This window comes from Salvelinus fontinalis, chromosome 3 (genome assembly GCF_029448725.1).
Source record: "Salvelinus fontinalis isolate EN_2023a chromosome 3, ASM2944872v1, whole genome shotgun sequence".
NCBI classification, from domain to species: domain Eukaryota; kingdom Metazoa; phylum Chordata; class Actinopteri; order Salmoniformes; family Salmonidae; genus Salvelinus; species Salvelinus fontinalis.
In genome coordinates this window covers 9369360-9387914 of record NC_074667.1, presented here as the reverse complement: position 1 = coordinate 9387914, position 18555 = coordinate 9369360, and the positions used below count along the sequence as shown (strand labels likewise).

Below are 18555 nucleotides of genomic sequence, written 5' to 3'. Positions count from 1 at the left end.
TGACGAAGTGTCACCATGAGTGACTGAACACTGAGCCAATCACGGTGCAACGCTCTGTATTTTCTGCTGGCTAACACATCACCACGGACCGCACCGAGTTAGGCTGAAACGCCTGCATTTTGGAGGTGCCTTACTCAAGAAAACAAAAAAGAGACCATGTTTGTATGAGGCTTTATAACTCAATGATATATATATATATTTGACATTGTTTGCAGACTGATGTGACATGTATTAATGCCAAAATAACATGCAAAACAGACAAGCCCCCCCCCCCCCCCCCTAAAAAAATATTTATATTTAGACTCTGCCCCACCTGCCCTCAATGACGGGTCGCCATTGTGAAAAAGTCTAATGACAAAAACTACAGGCTGTATGACATCAGCCTTTGGACCCAGGACGTCCAAAATAGCATAACTGGTGTATTTTAACACCAATAATCCCATCCGTTTAAAAATGCATTTAGTTCATGTAAATCTAGCAAACCAGGCAACTAAAAGCAACTTTCTAAACAATGTTTTGGTTCGTTACTAGCTTGTTAGCTTGCTTGCCAGTTCAAATAATGACCATATCATATAGCTGACAATGTATACATTTAGCTCATTTGTATTCAGGAACATAAACACTCAACAAGATCATTATTTACAAGTTAATATTGAGCTAATTACAGAAAATAGCTTACTGAGTGTGACGAAATAAAAGCAGGGCATTCTACCGGAGAATTTTAGAACTTGGACACTGTCTCGTTGGCCTAACGCTATATCCTAATTTGACTTTGGTGCAGGTCATGTTCTTCACATTACCGTCTCTGGTAAACACATACTATATCAAATAAAATCAAAGTTTATTTGTCACATCCACAGGATACATAATGTGTAGTGAAATGGTTACTTACATAGTTACTTGTCTTTTGTTTAGGCATGTAGCTAGCTAGCTAGCTAAGCAATGAACCATAATCCCAACTCATAATGTTACTACCCTGCATTAATCTGCAGGTAGCTAACCAACCAGGTCCAATGCTAGCTAGCTAACATTAGGCTATAACTAGCAATGCAAATAGTTCTGAGATACAAATAATATTACTACACAGATCATACACGTAACGTTAGCTAGTGAGCCAGCCAGCTAACATTAGCTAGCTAGCTAACAGTACACCTTAACTTGAAATGAAAATGACTTTCTGACAAAATTAGAAACTTATAATATGTGAAAATGTAGCAAGCTAGACTATCTTACCCGTATACATGGATGGACGCTTCTCCCTCTCTGTCACGGATGCCAAGGTTGCCCTTAGTTTGAAGATGTAATCCGGAGACAGGTGTTTTATACAACAGTTCTGTGTGTTCTCTTTTCAACTCCCTCTGCATATTTGCAATCAAACGTTCTTTGTATTATCTTTTACCAGATCTAATGTGTTATAATCTCCTACATTCCTTTAACATTTCTACAAACTTCAAAGTGTTTCCTTTGAAATGGTACCAAGAATATGCATATCCTTGCTTCAGTGCCTGAGCTACAGGCAGTTAGATTTGGGTATGTCATTTTGGGCAAAAATTTTAAAAAAGGGGCCAATCCTTAAGAGGTTTTAACAATTTTATTCGTATTTACAGATGGCATACAAGTTTGATGTTAAGGCACATGAAAGTTCACATGTTCCAGAAGGCATTTCTGCCCCTCCAAAAAGTTTACGTTCAAATGGCTCTCCTGTGAAGTAGTGACGTGCGACATACGCCTAGTTTCCTGAAATGAGTCACATATAGCCATTGATTCTTGAGGAAAACAACGTATAAATGCCTCATGTGCTTACTTCAATTGTCGTACCCCGTCAGAACCCAAATGATAAGCTTTTTTTACACCGTTGTTTGTAAACAATATACGTGTAAACAAACACAGCATAGCCTTCAAACAAGGTTAAAACTATGCTTTCGATATCATGGATGGTCAGTATTTGCACCCGTAGCTCTGTCTATGAATTTGAGAGTGGTTACATACCTCCAGCACCATCCCTCAGCTCTTTACGGTATCAGTGGCGGGGTGTCCTCTTTGTTATTGTTTGTAACTTCAGATTGCCTCTTTAAATCACTGTGTTAAGTTTAATTAAAGTAAACAACTGAAAACACCGGCATTAACGTGGGCCCTCGACTTTGAATCACTGAATTTGGCTTAACAGCATATTTAATAAAAGTAACCCATGTCATTATATCAAGATATTGGGAATCTCCTAGATACCTGACTATCACAACAGTCTATTGGCAACTGTGATACACAACTCATTTTAACATAAATATATGCTCCTGTTTAATAACAGAGTTTAACAGAAAATGTGCATAATATAAATCGGAGCTAGTTGCCCATGAAGTGTGTAGATAGAACCCCCGCATAGATGAAGGCCCTCTGGAAAATATCATACCATTCAATAACCCAATGGGTAACACTTCCCTCACCATCATCATGTTTCTCCCAAAAATGCATTGGACAGGAAGACATATATTTTGGCTGCCATGTTGTGTTTTCAAACACTTGTCTCCAGATATTCCTTTTTGCGATGCTCCCTCGCCATTTTCTGCATGGTTGTGTCTGACTTGAGGTCAGTTTGACTTAGAAGTTTATTTGTTTTTGGATCAGTCCTTTGCCTGTAAAAGGGTAAGAGTGTAGACCATTCTCATAAAAATGGGGTCAATTCATTCATTCATTTAGCTATTTCATTGTAATGTTTATAGACATAACGGACTACACAAGATTCTCCCAGTCCTGGCAAATACTTGTTTATACTTCTTGTTTGGAGAATTTTGAGAGGAAAAACTCAATCAGGCTTCATAGCCTTTAAATCGGGACAACACATTGTTGCTGTCAATGTGTTGCTTCAGTTCTACAGTTGTTCACGTAAGGAATGACAAACAATTGATTCCGTCACGACAGAGGACCATAGATTTACTTGTTGTAATAATTTGAGTGCACTATTAGTAGTAGTACATGAATGTATCATTCTAATCAATATTCAGAATCCAGCAACACACTTACATTTTTAGATGTTTCTCAATGGCTTTTCTCTCATAAACCGTTCCATCCTGGTTTTTCACTGGATCAATGAACATCTTCTTGGTTAGCGGACAAACTAGATGTGAGGGTGTGAACTTCTTCGTCAACTCTTCACCGACCAATTTCTGTAAGTAAAAAATGAAGTATTATCTTACCATGTATGCTGTTAAACAAAAGTACTTGCTATTCAAACAAACGTAGAACGTGTGAAAGTGTGCTGCTTATATACATAGTAGCATACTACACACAACAGTGGTATGGTGTTTCAGAATTTTATTCTTATTGATAATGAGGATTAGTCTGGCTTCTTGCTTCGAATCCCTTATGTGTGTGTGTGTGTGTGTGTGTGTGTGTGTGTGTGTGTGTGTGTGTGTGTGTGTGTGTGTGTGTGTGTGTGTGTGTGTGTGTGTATGTGTGTCTCGGCATGGGTTAAAAGCAAAAAGTCCCATTTCTGTGAACCCCGTTTCCATGTTTTAAATGTTTTCATTTCAAACTTCATGTGACACAATACATTTAAGAGGTGAATTGGGCATTACATTTGATAACATGTTAAACAGGGGAGATTGGTTTACAATTGCCAGTATATCAAAACTAAAGTGTGGATTGCAGTCACTCTTTTGTCCCTAGACTGCTTTTGAAGGTAAGGAAACATATCTAAATATGTAAAATCACTGAACTATAAAAAAAATTGTAATAATAAAAAGGGGGGAATATGTGCATTCACCTGTTCCATGTCATCCATCGAATTGCCTGCAGTTTCCTCTGTGTTTTTCTTGGCCTCTTGTTCATATTCTTCTCTGCTGGTTAGGAATTCCTCTGCCAAAATACTTTTACAAAACATTTTCATTTAGATAATATTAATGTAGACATGAATTCAACATATTCAATATAATACAATATATACAGTATATACAATATACCATTTGGAAACTAAGATGGATATTAAACTACATTAAAATAGTTTCAAATAAGTGTTCAAGTCAACCTGTCCAGTGGATCTTCAGGTTCAGGTACGATGAGCAGTCCATACACAGCATCCAAGATCTCTCTCATGGTTATGTGAGCCGAGTAGTTGCGGTCAAATATGTTGTGGCAGATACGGCCCACACTGTTTACGTTGCAGTGGTACACCTTTGTCCACATTAAGGATATTTCATAATGGTTCATATGAAAGCATTTAACAAACATACATTTCAGCCTGAAATCACACCAGAAACGTATCAATAGAGCTATTGTTGTGATCCGTTTTAGTCTGATCTTCTGAGAGTGGCGGCATTTCAAATCCAGGCGTGTTTTTCTTATGAGGTGTTTAACCTTACCCAAATCGTTTTTTAACCTTACCCTAACCCTTAAATCACTCACTAGCCTGCCTAAATTTAACCTCTTGCCCTTGCATGTAAATATAGGTTGTTTTGCAAATCAGAGAGTGTAAATATTGTGAATGTTGAGATTTATCGTTTCTCGTGAGTTGGGATAATTATGATGTTGTGGAAGCTAATCAATTGCTTTTACATGCAGCTAAATTCCACCACCTTTGAAAATCTAGAAGTAACAGCAGTAAGCAGTCACAGAATACAAAATACACTGGCTTCATGTATTCATTTGTGTAAAAGGATACAGGCGTGACAAAGCGCACAAGTGGAGGTTTGACAGGGTACTCAGCACCAAACTGACAGTACAGCTCAAAGGCTCCATTCTCATACGGTGTATTCTCACACCTGAAACCCCACCTCTTCAAGGAATACCTAGGATAAAGCAATCCTTCTGCCCCCCCCCCCCCCCCCCCTTAAAAGATCTGATGCACTATTGTAAAGTGGCTGTTCCACCGGATGCCATAAGGTGAATGCACCAATTTGTAAGTCGCTCTGGATAAGAGCGTCTGCTAAATGACTTAAATGTAAATGTAAATGTATCAGGGGGGCCTTGCATGAGAATCTTCCAAAATGCTGAAAAAGGTATGGAATGAGATACAGGGATTAAATGTTTGAGGCAATATAACGACAATATTATTGTTTTTGGGGGCATGCAAACAGGTATCCTACTGCTTTAGAGTGAAGTAAGAATACCCATAACATATGGCTGTGACTACTTAGAAACATTTCCTAGGAATTCCCTTCATTATGCATTATAGGCATACTTGTAACACTTTATTTGCTGTGCCACTGAAACACTTTGTTTCATGAGGAATTATATCTGCTCATAGTGCTTTATTCATTCAGGTATAGATGTCTAGGCAGTTGTAAGTCTATAATCATCTGTGCTGTGAATTGTAAGGCATGATGCTAAGCATATAAAGCATTAAGAATGGAATTATGAAGCAAAAGTGTATTCATGGCAAACGTGTTACCAAATCAATAACACTAAAAACATTACCCCAATACTGCTTACTTACTGAAGTCTGACTCTAATGGCAAAACTGTGCAGAATGGATGGGGGTCACAATGCAGATTCTTCATCTCTTCCAGAATGCGTTTGTCCTTCTCCAAAAACCGACTGCTCTTGGATTCCTTGATGTTCTTTTTCAATGAACTATTTTGTGAGATATTTGTTATGTTAAAGAAATACAGTAGTTTACCTAAATTGCTAAGTTATATACTTGCTTTGTGTGTTTTGCTTTCTGTGACTGAGAGATTGAAATCCACACTTTGGGACTTTTACTAAAGCCACTTCCAACGAACAATGGGCTTGAACAGGCAATGATACTGTGCATGCAGAAATCACCCCAGAATGAAATATGACATTTCGGTAATGGAACATCACTTACTTCTCTGTCACAGTGACTTTACTGTTTAATTCACTTGGTAGAGAAACTTCTGGCTTCTCATCATAACCATGGTTGGCGAAGAGAGTAGTTAAAACACTCTGTAAAGAGATCCGTTTAATATTAATTTCACTAATAAATGGACACTTACATTTTTTTTACCTTACATGTATATACATTTTATCCAGCACCATACAATTTTCTGCAGTCAAAAATATAAGAAGAAAACAAACAAACTGTATATATATTTTTTTTTTAAAGTTTCCAATCAAGGGTGTTTGCATGCTCTCCGTGTCACAGAGAAACGTGTAGTCTTTGAAAATCAATGTTTGTTTTTGACTTCCTCTGGAGTAATTTTCTTCTTATCTTTACAGGATGTGTAAACCTGCCTTTTTCACATAATGTTGACACTGTTATGGTGCTGGGGGGGAGGGGGGGGGGTGAAGTGTCATTTTTATTTATAATACATGGAAACAAACATTAATAAACTGTTTTAATAAATTTGACTTGATAGATCCTACTTTGCTTGTAATGCAGGATGTGTCCATTTTTTCCTTAGGCTTCCTCATTTCCAAAGAAAGAACCGTTTCCATTTCAAAGAGCGTCAGACCAGCTCTACCTGTCTCTGGTTTGAAACAGCATCCTCCTACAAGACATGGACGAAGTAGAATAAGTTGCCTCAATGTTACTACTTTATGCAATTATGTAGGATAAAAAATAGGACATCTGTAGAGCCCCAAAAACACTAGATGGCTACAACAAATTTCAATAGACTGTGGTCTGACGTGACCTCTGAGTTGACCCAAATGCATTTCAAGCATTCAAAGAGATTTTACATTGTTTGTAAAAGGACGCATCAAAAGCAGGTCAGGTCTTGTGAGAGTGGTCACTAGCTGGCACATCCACAAAAGTCATCAAATCTGATTTTAAACCTTACCTTAACTATACTGCTAACCCTAATGCCTAACCCTAATGAGGACCAAAACTCTTATTTTTGATTCCATAAATTTTTACAATATAGCCAATTTTGGCTTTGCAGCTGGCCCAGCTAGCGGAAATCGTTCAGTTCTACCTCAAGGATGCCAGCAGCATACCACCCTGCATACCACTGCAGGCTTGCTTCTGAAGCTAAGCAGGGTTGGTCCTGGTCAGTCCCTGGATGGGAGACCAGATGCTGCTGGAAGTGGTGTTGGAGGGCCAGTAGGAGGCACTCTTTCCTCTGGTCTAAAAAATATCCCAATGCCCCAGGGCAGTGATTGGGGACACTGCCCTGTGTAGGGTGCCGTCTTTCGGATGGGACGTTAAACGGGTGTCCTGACTCTCTGAGGTCATTAAAGACCCCATGGCACTTATCGTAAGAGTAGGGGTGTTAACCCCGGTGTCCTGGCTAAATTCCCAATCTGGCCCTCAAACCATCATGGTCACCTAATAATCCCCAGTTTACAATTGGCTCATTCATCCCCTTCCTCTCCCCTGTAACTATTCCCCAGGTCGTTGCTGCAAATGAGAACGTGTTCTCAGTCAACTTACCTGGTAAAATAACGGTAAAATAAAAAAAAATTAAAAAAAAGGACAAGACTTATCCGAGTAAACGTCAACCTGTGCATCAAAATGACACAACTTCAACCAGAATCGTTAACAATTGATTTAGAATCTATAATTAATAGTTTAAAAAGGACTTCTAAACCCTTTACAATCCCTTCATAAAAAAACTAGGAAAAAAACGGAAAAAACTTCACTGGACTCTATGTAAACTGGAAACGATATATCCTGAGGCTGCATTTATTGTAGCTGGGGATTTTAACAAAGCTAATATGAGAACAAGGCCTAAATTCTATCAGAATATCGAATGTGCGACATGGGCTGGTAGCATTCTGGACCATTGCACTTCCGCGGTGCATACAAAGCCCTCCCCCGCCCTCCCTTCGGCAAATCTGACCATGACTCCATTTTGTTGCTCCCAGCCTAAAAAGTAGAAACTAAAACAGGAAACGCACGTGCTCAGGTCTATCCAACGCTGGTCTGACCAATCTGATTCCACGCTTCAAGATTGCTTTGATCACGTGGACTGGGATATGTTCCGGGTAGCCTCAGACAATAACATTGACGTATACGCTGACTCGGTGAGCGAGTTTATTAGCAAGTGCATCGGTGATGTTGTACCCACTGTGACTATTAAAACCTTCCCTAACCAGAAACCGTGGATTGATGGCAGCATTCGCGCTAAACTGAAAGCGTGAACCACCGCTTTTAATCATGGCAAGGCGACTGGAAACATGACCGAATACAAACAGTTTAGCTATTCCCTCCGCAAGGCAATCAAACAAGCAAAGTGTCAGTATAGAGACAAAGTAGAGTAGCAATTCAACGGCTCAAACACGAGACGTATGTGGCAGGGTCTACAGTCAATCACGGATTAAAAAATAGAAAACCAGCCCATCAACGTCTTGCTCCCAGACAAATTAAAAAACTTCTTTGCTCGCTTTGAGAACAATACAGTGCCACTGACATGGCCCGCTACCAAAGACTCTCCTTCACTGTGGCCAACATGAGTAAAACATTTGCCGGCCCAGACAGCATCCCTAGCCACGTCCTCAGAGCAAGCTCAGACCAGCTGGCTGGTGTATTTACGGGCATATTCAATCAATCCCTATCTCAGTCTGCTGTGTCCACATGCTTCAAGATGGCCACCATTGTTCAAGTTCCCAAGAAAGCTAAGGTAACTGAACTAAATGACTATCACCCCGTAGCACTCACTTCTGTCATCATGAAGTGCTTTGAGAGACTAGTCAAGGATCATACCACCTCCACCCTACCTGATACCCTAGACCCACTCCAATTTGCTTACCGCCCCAATAGGTCCACAGACGGTGCAATCGCCATCACACTGCACACTGCTCTAATCCATCTGGACAAGAGGAATACCTATGTAAGAATACTGTTCATTGACTACAGCTCAGCATTTAACACCATAGTACCCTCCAAACCCTCCAAATTACTCGGCGTACACATCACGGACAAACTGAAATGGTCCACCCACACACACAGCGTGGTGAAGAAGGCGCAGCAGCGCCTCTTCAACCTCAGGAGGCTGAAGAGATTTGGCTTGTCAACTAAAACACTTACAAACTTTTACAGATGCACAATCGAGAGCATCCTGTCGTGCTGTATCACCGCCTGGTACAGCAACTGCTCCGCCCACAACCGTAAGGCTCTCCAGAGGGTAGTGAGGTCTGCACAACGCATTCCCAGGGGCAAACTACCTGCCCTCCAGGACACCTACACCACCCAATGTCACAGGAAGGCCAAAAATATAATCAAGGACAACAACCACCCGAGTCACTGCCTGTTCACCCCGCTATCATCCAGAAGGCGAGGTCAGTACAGGTGCATCAAAGCTGGGACCGAGAGACTGAAAAACAGCTTCTATCTCAAGGCCATCAGACTGTTAAACAGCCATCACTAACATAGAGTGGCTGCTGCCAACATACAGACTAAAAACAATTGCCACTTTAATACATTTAATAAATGGATTTAATAAAGGTTTAATTAGTCACTTTAAATAACGCCAATTTAATAATATTTACGTCCTACATTACTCATCTCATATGTATATGCTGTATTTCATACCATCTACTGCATCTTGCCTATGCCGCACGGCCATCGCTCATCCATATATTTATATGTACATATTCTTATTCATCCCTTTACATTTGTGTCTATAAGGTAGCCGTTTAGATTACTTGTTAGATATTACTGCACTGTCGGAACTAGAAGCACAAGGATTTCTCTACACTTGCATTAACATCTGCTAACCATGTGTATGTGACCAATAACATTTGATTTGATGATTTGATAAGGTATACTTAAAGTGTTACTATTACGTTATACTGTAGTATTACAATGAAATCGGGGGCGAAAGGTCACTGAATGCAGTCTGAATGTGTCAAGTGAAAAACAACTGTGGCTTGTGTAGTAATACGAGGTATTAATAGTATAGAGAGCAATAGTAATGGTGTCTTTTTGTAGGCACTAACAGAGGCTAACTCCGCCCTGGCTCGTTAGCCAAAGCCTGAGGGGAAATTAATGTTTTTTTTTGTAGGGTTTTGGGATAAACGCAGAAAAAAGGTTATGTTGTAAACACAGACTTTGGAAATCTTATAGCTTTTGTTCTATAAGCTAATCTTCATCAGCTAATGTCACTTTTTGGGAATTTTGAAGCATTTATGTAATAAAAACAAGCACATAAAGGCTTCATAATTCATAAATGTCATGTTAACTGACTGATTATCTCGTAGAACAAAACGTATTAGATCTCCTTGTGTTAACCCCAGACATTATTTTTTGCGTTTATCTCAAAACCCCATTAATTTCCCCATTAATTTCCTCATTCATTGTATACAGATCCTTGTGACATTCTAAAACATGAGGTGATGGCGGCGGATGAAAGGCACGACAATGGGCCTCAGGATCTCTTCACGGTATCTCTGTGCATTGAAAATGCCATCGATAAAATGCAATTGTGTTTGTTGTCCATAGCGTATACCTGCCCATACCATGGGGCACTCTGTTCACAACATTGACATCAACAATACTGCTCGCCCACACAACGCCATACACGTGGTCTGCCATCTGCCTGGTACAGTTGAAACCGAGATTCATTTGTGAAGAGCACACTTCTACAGCGTGCCAGTGGCCATCGAAGATGAGCATTTGCTCATTGAAGTTGGTTACAGTGCCGAACTGCAGTCAGCTCAAGACCCTGGTGAGGACGAGGAGCACGCAGATGAGCTTCCCTGAGAATGTTTCTGACACTTTGTGCAGAAATTCTTCTGTTGTGCACAGTTTCATCAGCTGCCCGGGTAGCTGGTCTCAGACGATCCTGCAGGTGAAGAAGAATCCAGATGTGGAGGTCCTGGGCTGGCGTGATTACACGTGGTCTGCGGTTGTGAGGCCGGTTGGACATACGGCCATATTCTCTAAAATGACGTTGGAGGCGGCTTATGGTAGAGAAATTAACAACAGCTCTGGCAACAGCTCTGGTGGACATTCCTGCAGTCAACATGTGTCAGGCGGTGGTTAACTGGTGCAGTGAATCAGGCGCAGGAGAGCAGAAATGAGTGTACAAGGTATTTAATTCCACGACAGCACCAGTATACAGACAATACTCAAAATACCGGCCACTCGAAATGCGGAGAAATACCGGCCACTCGAAAATAATGGGCGTAAATACATAACCCGGCAAACATAACCAGCCGACAAGTACCGCCATGAACAATCAATAAACACGCACACTAACATGTGGGAAACAGAGGGTTAAATAATGAACATGTAATTGGCGAATAGAAACCAGGTGTGTAGATAACAAAGACAAAACAAATGGAAAATGAAAAGTGGATCGGCGACGGCTAAAAGACCGGTGACGTCGACCGCCGAACGCCGCCCGAACAAGGAGAGGGACCGACTTCGGCGGAAGTCGTGACAACATGCCAATTGCACGCTTCTTCAAAAGTGCCATTGTGTTGTGTGGCATTGTGTGACAAAACTACACATTTTGACCCCAGCACAAGGTGCACCTGTGTAATGATCATGCTATTTAATCAGCTTCTTGATATACCACACCTGTCAGGTGGATTGATTATCTTGTCAAAGGAGAAATGCTCACTAACAGGGATGTAAACAAATAAGGGGTAGGCCTGTGCTTTTTGCCATTTTCTTTAATAGAAGGTAGGCCTATGCCATACCTTCTCATACCCCTCAATTAGAGCATTGGTTTAAACTTAACAGCCCTTCACTGACATGGAGGTAGGCTATTTAAAGAGTGCATGGTGGGGGGAGGAATTGACTAACACATCTATGGATATTGCAGTCTAAAGCCTAATTTCGTCTGTCAAACAGGTATTTATTTCTTAATATGGCTGCAGGGGCAGTACTGAGTAGCTTGGATGAAAGGTGCCAGAGGTGCCCATAGCAAACTGCCTGCTCCTCAGTCCCAGTTGCTAATATATGCATATTATTATTCGTATTGGATAGAAAACACTTTCTAAAACTGTTTGAATGATGTCTGTGAGTATAACAGAACTCATATGGCAGGCAAAAACCTGAGAAAAAATCCAAACAGCAAGTGGGAATTCTAAGGTTGGTCGATTTTCAACCAAGACCCTATTGAATACACAGTGGGATATGGATGAGTTTGCACTTCCTACGGCTTCCACTAGATGTCAACAGTCTGTAGAACCTTGTCTGATGCCTCTACTGTGAAGTGGGGCTGAAGGAGACAGGAATTAGTCAGGTCTATCATGACCTGACCATGCTCTGACTATGCGCGTGTAACAATATGACTTTAGACCGTCCCCTCGCCCCGACACGGGCGCGAACCAGGGACCCTCTGCACACATCAACAACCCACAAAGCATCGTTACCCATCGCTCCACAAAAGCCTCGGCCCTTGCAGAGCAAGGGGAACCACTACTTCAAGTCTCAGAGAAAGTGACGTCACCGACTGAAAGGCTGCTAGCGCGCACTACCGCTACCTAGCTAGCCATTTCACATCGGTTACATTCACCCCCCTTTTGACCTCCTCCTTTTCCACAGCAACCAGTGATCCGGGTCAACAGCATCAATGTAACAGTTTTCACTTTACGGCGTCCTCTCGCCCCGACCCGGGCACAAACCAGGGACCCTCAGCACACATCAACAACAGTCACCCACGAAGCGTCGTTACGCATCGCTCCACAAAGGCTGCGGCTCTTGCAGAGCAAGGGGAACCACTACTTCAAGTCTCAGAGCAAGTGACGTCACCGACTGAAAGGCTGCTAGCGCGTACTACCGCTACCTAGCTAGCCATTTCACATCGGTTACACGCGTTCACATGAGAGGGAGCTCTGTTCCATCGCACATCTGAAGTCAATGTAATTCTCCGGTTGGAACGTTACTGAAGATTTATGTTGAAAACATTCTAAAGATTGATTCAATACATTGTATGACATGTTTCTACTGACTGTTACGGAACTTTTTGATATTTCGTCTGCTTTTAGTGAACGAGCTTCCTGACTTTGGATTTGTTTACCAAACACGCTAACAAAAATAGCTATTTGGACATAAATGATGGACATTACCGAACAAAACTAACATTTCTTGTGGAAGTGGGAGTCCTGTGAGTGCATTCCGATGAAGATCAGCAAAGGTAAGTGAAGATTTATAATGCTTTTTATGAGTTTTGTTGACTGCACAATTTGGTGGGTAACTGTATGGCTTCCTTTTGTGGCTGAACGCTGTTCTCAGATTATTGAATATTGTGCTTTTGCCGTAAAGCTTTTTGAAATCTGACACAGAGGTTGCATTAAGAACAAGTGTATCTTTAATTCTATGTAAAACATGTATCTTTCATCAAAGTTTATGATGAGTATTCATGTTATTTGACGTGGCTCTCTGCAATTTCTCAGGATATTTTGGAGGCATTTCTGAACATGGCGCCAATGTAAACTGAGGTTTTTGGATATAAATATGAGCTTTAATGAACAAAACATATATGTATTGTGTAACATGAAGTCCTATGAGTGTCATCTGATGAAGATCATCAAAGGTTAGTGATTAATTTTATCTCTATTTCTGCTTTTTGTGACTCCTGTCTTTGGCTGGAAAAATGACTGTGTTTGTCTGATTTTGCGGTGACCTAACATAATCGTTTGCGGTGCTTTCGCTGTAAAGCCTATTTGAAATCGGACACTTTGGTAGGATTAACAACAAGATTACCTTTAAAATGGTATAAGATGTTTGAGGAATTTTAATTATGAGATTTCTGTTGTTTGAATTTGGCGTCCTGCACTTTCACTGGCTGTTGTCATATCATCCCGTTAACGGGATTGCAGCCATAAGAAGTTAATTTTAATGAGAATGTATTTCTTCCTATTTAAGACTGCTGAAAAAAAATGCTTTTGCCTACTTTCAGCAGCATGAGCTGTCCATTTCGATTGATTGTCTCCCGGCTGTTGCTTCAAGTTTCAGCACCATAATGTAAGTTAATCGAACCTGGCTTGATATGAGATCAATAACTGATAAATACATCGTGGGCAAAAAACATATTGTTTTTAATAAAATCAATGATAGTATTAGCAAGCTATCAAAGTTTACCTCCGGTCCTTCTTCTCATCTTTTCTCTCTCCTTCTCAAACTGAACAGAACATAGGCTACAGTCTAGTCCGCACGCAAAATAGTGATTTTATTTGGTGCATTTTTGCACTAGGCCTAATCAACAACCAAAAACATTTGAAAAAGTCTTTGACTCTCCTCCTGAACTTCCACTGTAGGCCTACTCAGCACAGCATTGGTTAGGTGGCACACAAAAAAGGTTTTGATCAGCAAGAGCAGAGCAGAGCAGAGCAGGCCAGGGCTCAGGGTTGGAATATCCATTGCAGTGTGTAATGAAGCCTACTTTTATTTACACCATCCCAGCAGCTATCTTAAAAATATTACTTTGCTCTGTTCTTCTCTGAACATCCACTTCGTAGCCTATAGCCTATGGATTATTTGATTGAGACCACACTAAATAGCCTATAGGCGCACTTGACATTGCTTGACACTTGACACTTGACACTTGACATAGGCGCACTTGACATTGCACTTGACAGTGCCCAGCGGAGAATCAGAGATGAGGGGCGGCATCGGGCACACACCGATATATAGCCTAATAAGCAACTAATTCTAAAAGACTGAGAAATATAACAATTTCATAAATTACAAATTACATGACCCTCCCCTGGACTAGATAAAAAAATACTAAACCCTCCCCTTGACTGAAATTGAAAATGCATGACCCTCCCCCAATTTCCTGCAGGTACTCATTCTATAAATGTTGATCCATCCCTTATGCATCATACCTGTTGCATTGCTGATCCCATGCAGCATGTTGTTGCCCCCCCTTCCAACAATGATGGCATCAACAACAACGTTAGAGCTTATCAATTTGGTTGTGACGTCATGTGGTTTTGTCTTTGACCTATGAATACAATTATTAACACATTGAATGCCAAATGGAACACTATCCTTTATGTTATTGCATTGCATGTTAAACAATACAAATAGAAAATATGAATATCCCATGCACAGATTGTAATCACTGTTTTGCTCACTGAAAAAGTATTATGCTAAATAAACTATTTTTTACCCAAAATCATTCCCATCTGTGAGACATATGATGCGAAGTCTGCAGTCTGGAAATTGATTTCCAACTTTTTCCAGTTCAGATATGCCATGATTCAAGGCATCATACAGCACAGTTCCTCTATTTGCCTTAAGGTTGTGTATGTGTTCCTGTAAGTGCCAAAATTGTTAAAGAGAAAAAGTTGCACACTCTGTATACTCCCAAATATGTCATGGGGATAACTAACAAAAATGTGTTTTACATGTAATATGATGTTTTACGTTAGCATATATTATATGCAAACAACAGTTGAGATCTCAGTATACCAAGGTTTGTATTGTATTGAACTCCCTCGCTATTTTGCATTCAGAAAATAGTCAGGAGAAAATATATGTACCTTAAATGTCTCCAGTGTCTCTGTAAATGTGTGGAGAGTTGTAACTGATGAGTCAAACTTCACCAAGCCAATGACATGATGGAAATCGTAAGCCATGCTTCTAGTTGTGAAGTTATCAAACAGCTGTTTGACTGCATCCAACCGTGTCATTTTGGCATCTGAATCATAGCATGTTTTGTTCATGGAGGAGCTCGAATCCACTAGCACCTTAAGAATGTTGGATGGAGAAAACAGCAAACGAGGAGCTAACTTAACTGTTATAATGTATAATGTTGTTACACCAACATACGTATCATTCTAAGGTGAAGACCTTGGGTTGCTCCTTGGTCTTTGCCAACATCTCATTATTTGAGCCATAGCAGTGGCTCATACCTGATGTGTCAAAACTGACCTTAGATGCAAAAAGATATTGAAATATAATCTATCATAAATTACCAATATTGCCTCTTTAGGAGTCCTGGTGGTCATGAAAGTCTGGTCACTTCTGGTGTCTCTCATTCTATAGAGAAATTAAAAACATACAATAAGCAATGAAGGGGTATGATGGAGATTATAGGTACTTCCATTAATTGAACCCACTATCAATGTGATCCATGTTCAACTGCCCACCAGTAATTGTGAAGCTTCATATAGTTTCAAACAAAATGTTTGTCTAGTTTTCATATTGTAAGTGCTTACTCATGTGCCAATTCGTCCGCATTCAAAATTTTGTGTTTCCCAGCTAAGCAATCAAAAACAACGAAATCCTGAGGAGATCCTTTGGCTTTTTCGATGTAAACACCCAGGTTATCTGTAAAACAACAAAAAATTATCTATCCTGCTAACCACGCAAAAGACAACAGTAGGCAAGCATTTAAAATGGCAAAACACCAGATGCAATGATTCCCATAAAAACGTTTGGCAGCAATTTAGTTTACGGTGCTGAAATAACAGGGCAACAACTGGGAAGTAAGAGGAAACATCAGGGAAATAACAGGGCAACAACTGGGAAGTAAGAGGAAACACCAGGAAAATAACATGACAACAACTGGGAAGTAAGAGGAAACACCAGGAAAATAACAGGACAACAACTGGGAAGTAAGAGGAAACACCAGGAAAATAACAGGACAACAACTGGGAAGTAAGAGGAAACACCCGGAAAATAACAGGACAACAACTGGGAAGTAAGAGGAAACAACAGGGAAATAACAGGGAAACAACTGGGAAGTAAGAGGAAACAACAGGGAAATAACAGGGAAACAACTGGGAAGTAAGAGGAAATACCAGGGAAATAACAGGGCAACAACTGGGAAGTAAGAGGAAACAACAGGGAAATAACAGGGAAACAACTGGGAAGTAAGAGGAAATACCAGGGAAATAACAGGGCAACAACTGGGAAGTAAGAGGAAACACCAGGGAAATAACAGGGCAACAACTGGGAAGTAAGAGGAAACAACAGGGAAATAACAGGGAAACAACTGGGAAGTAAGAGGAAATACCAGGGAAATAACAGGGCAACAACTGGGAAGTAAGAGGAAACACCAGGGAAATAACAGGGCAACAACTGGGAAGTAAGAGGAAACACCAGGGAAATAACAGGACAACAACTGGGAAGTAAGAGGAAACAACAGGGAAATAACAGGGCAACAACTGGGAAGTAAGAGGAAACAACAGGGAAGTAAGAGCGCAACAACTGGGAAGTAAGAGGAAACAACAGGGAAATAACAGGACAATAACTGGGAAGTAAGAGGAAACAAAAGGGAAGTAAGAGCGCAACAACTGTGAAGTAAGAGGAAACAACAGGGAAATAACAGGACAACAACTGGGAAGTAAGAGGAAACAACAGGGAAATAACAGGACAACAACTGGGAAGTAAGAGGAAATACCAGGGAAACAACTGGGAAATAAGAGGAAACACCAGGGAAATAACAGGGCAACAACTGGGAAGTAAGCGGAAACAACGGAAATATGATGTCAACAACAAGGTAACAACGCGGTAATAACCCATTCCTAGTTAGTATTTAGCTGCTAAATACAGATATACAGTGTGATGAATTTTCCTGGTTGTTATGTAGAAATAATGATTTGCTACTTAAAAACTATAAATAGAGGCTAATAAGTACAAGTTATGTAATAAATATTTATGGCCATTTCACCTCTTCTCAGCAGCACCATACTTATGAAGAATGCACTTGGAACTTACGTAGAAAGAATGGTTATTTAACAGAATAGTACTGCTGCGATGTGAATGAATCGTGCACATATTCATCTGCATAGGCCGAAGCAACAATGAGCGAACACCACGCTACAGGACTTTCCATGACCGTAATAATCTCACACAGGAATGATACGTCGTACCAAGACTTGAACTTGTAGGCACAAGGCCCGGTAGCCTACCTTCTTTCAAAAGAACGAGACGTGGCCCGTCCACTCCTACATCCTTCAACTGCAGTGGTGGAGTGACTGTCAGGTGAGGGTAAGCATTCAATTCTTCAGTCATCTTGGCAAATGTCTCATCTAGTTTGATCTGAAAGCTTAAATTTGATTAAAACAATAAAACATGAATTACCAGTTACACGATCAATGCAGATAAAGTATTGAACGATACAATGAAAGAATCATACTTTTGACCAGTCACAAGTCCATATGAAACCCATAGAGGGAATGTTTTGATGGATGGAGGCAGACTGAGTAAAATCTTTTCAACATCGGTAGCTCTCCACATTGAAGTTTCTGTCAGGATCTCAGCAGAGCAGTTTGGGATTCTTTCTCCATCTTAGCAGTGGTAAAACACGTCATGCAATTCCAACATTTGATCACGAAACTACTGTACATGTCAAAGTTGAACATTATCAAAAGTGATACTTTTTTTCTGTTTACAAAAAAAGTAGACATTGTTAGCTGCTCTTCCAGTGCAGACACTAACACATCTCAGCAACCATTAACATAGGTGCATGACTATTAGTTCTGGGTTTGACTAAGAAATGAAATACACACTCTATAGAGAGCCCTGTAATTCTTAACTCTGAGGGAACATGCCAAAGTTTTAGCAAACCCGTTCCTCTGTTTAACATTATGGCTGCAGTGAGCCAGTCAAGTCACAGCTATTGATACAAAAGCAATGTATAAACTCTAGAGCCAATTGATCTTGCGTTATGGAATTTGGTATATGATATGATGGCTTTTTTACATACACTTTTGATGTACTGTAGAATTGAGTTGTGCAGAGCAGTTTCCCGT

The 18555-nt window shown here is 40.4% G+C and overlaps 1 protein-coding gene across 1 annotated transcript in view; it reads right to left on the bottom strand.

Annotated features, from left to right (window-relative positions):
- Positions 1-1572: 1572 nt before the first annotated feature.
- LOC129838179 (uncharacterized) overlaps positions 1573-18555 on the bottom strand; it is a 33354-nt gene continuing 16371 nt past the window's right edge. Inside the window, exons 11-26 of the mRNA XM_055904971.1 lie at positions 17940-18090; positions 17713-17849; positions 16015-16126; positions 15772-15835; positions 15337-15543; positions 14964-15109; positions 14677-14795; positions 6319-6443; positions 5801-5898; positions 5429-5565; positions 4950-4982; positions 4655-4746; positions 4022-4167; positions 3761-3863; positions 3019-3161; positions 1573-2630 (exon numbers count right to left, since the gene is read on the bottom strand). Coding sequence (XP_055760946.1) covers positions 2510-2630; positions 3019-3161; positions 3761-3863; positions 4022-4167; positions 4655-4746; positions 4950-4982; positions 5429-5565; positions 5801-5898; positions 6319-6443; positions 14677-14795; positions 14964-15109; positions 15337-15543; positions 15772-15835; positions 16015-16126; positions 17713-17849; positions 17940-18090 — 1934 coding nt within the window. The 3' untranslated portion in view covers positions 1573-2509. The remainder of the gene's footprint in view (positions 2631-3018; positions 3162-3760; positions 3864-4021; positions 4168-4654; positions 4747-4949; positions 4983-5428; positions 5566-5800; positions 5899-6318; positions 6444-14676; positions 14796-14963; positions 15110-15336; positions 15544-15771; positions 15836-16014; positions 16127-17712; positions 17850-17939; positions 18091-18555) is intronic.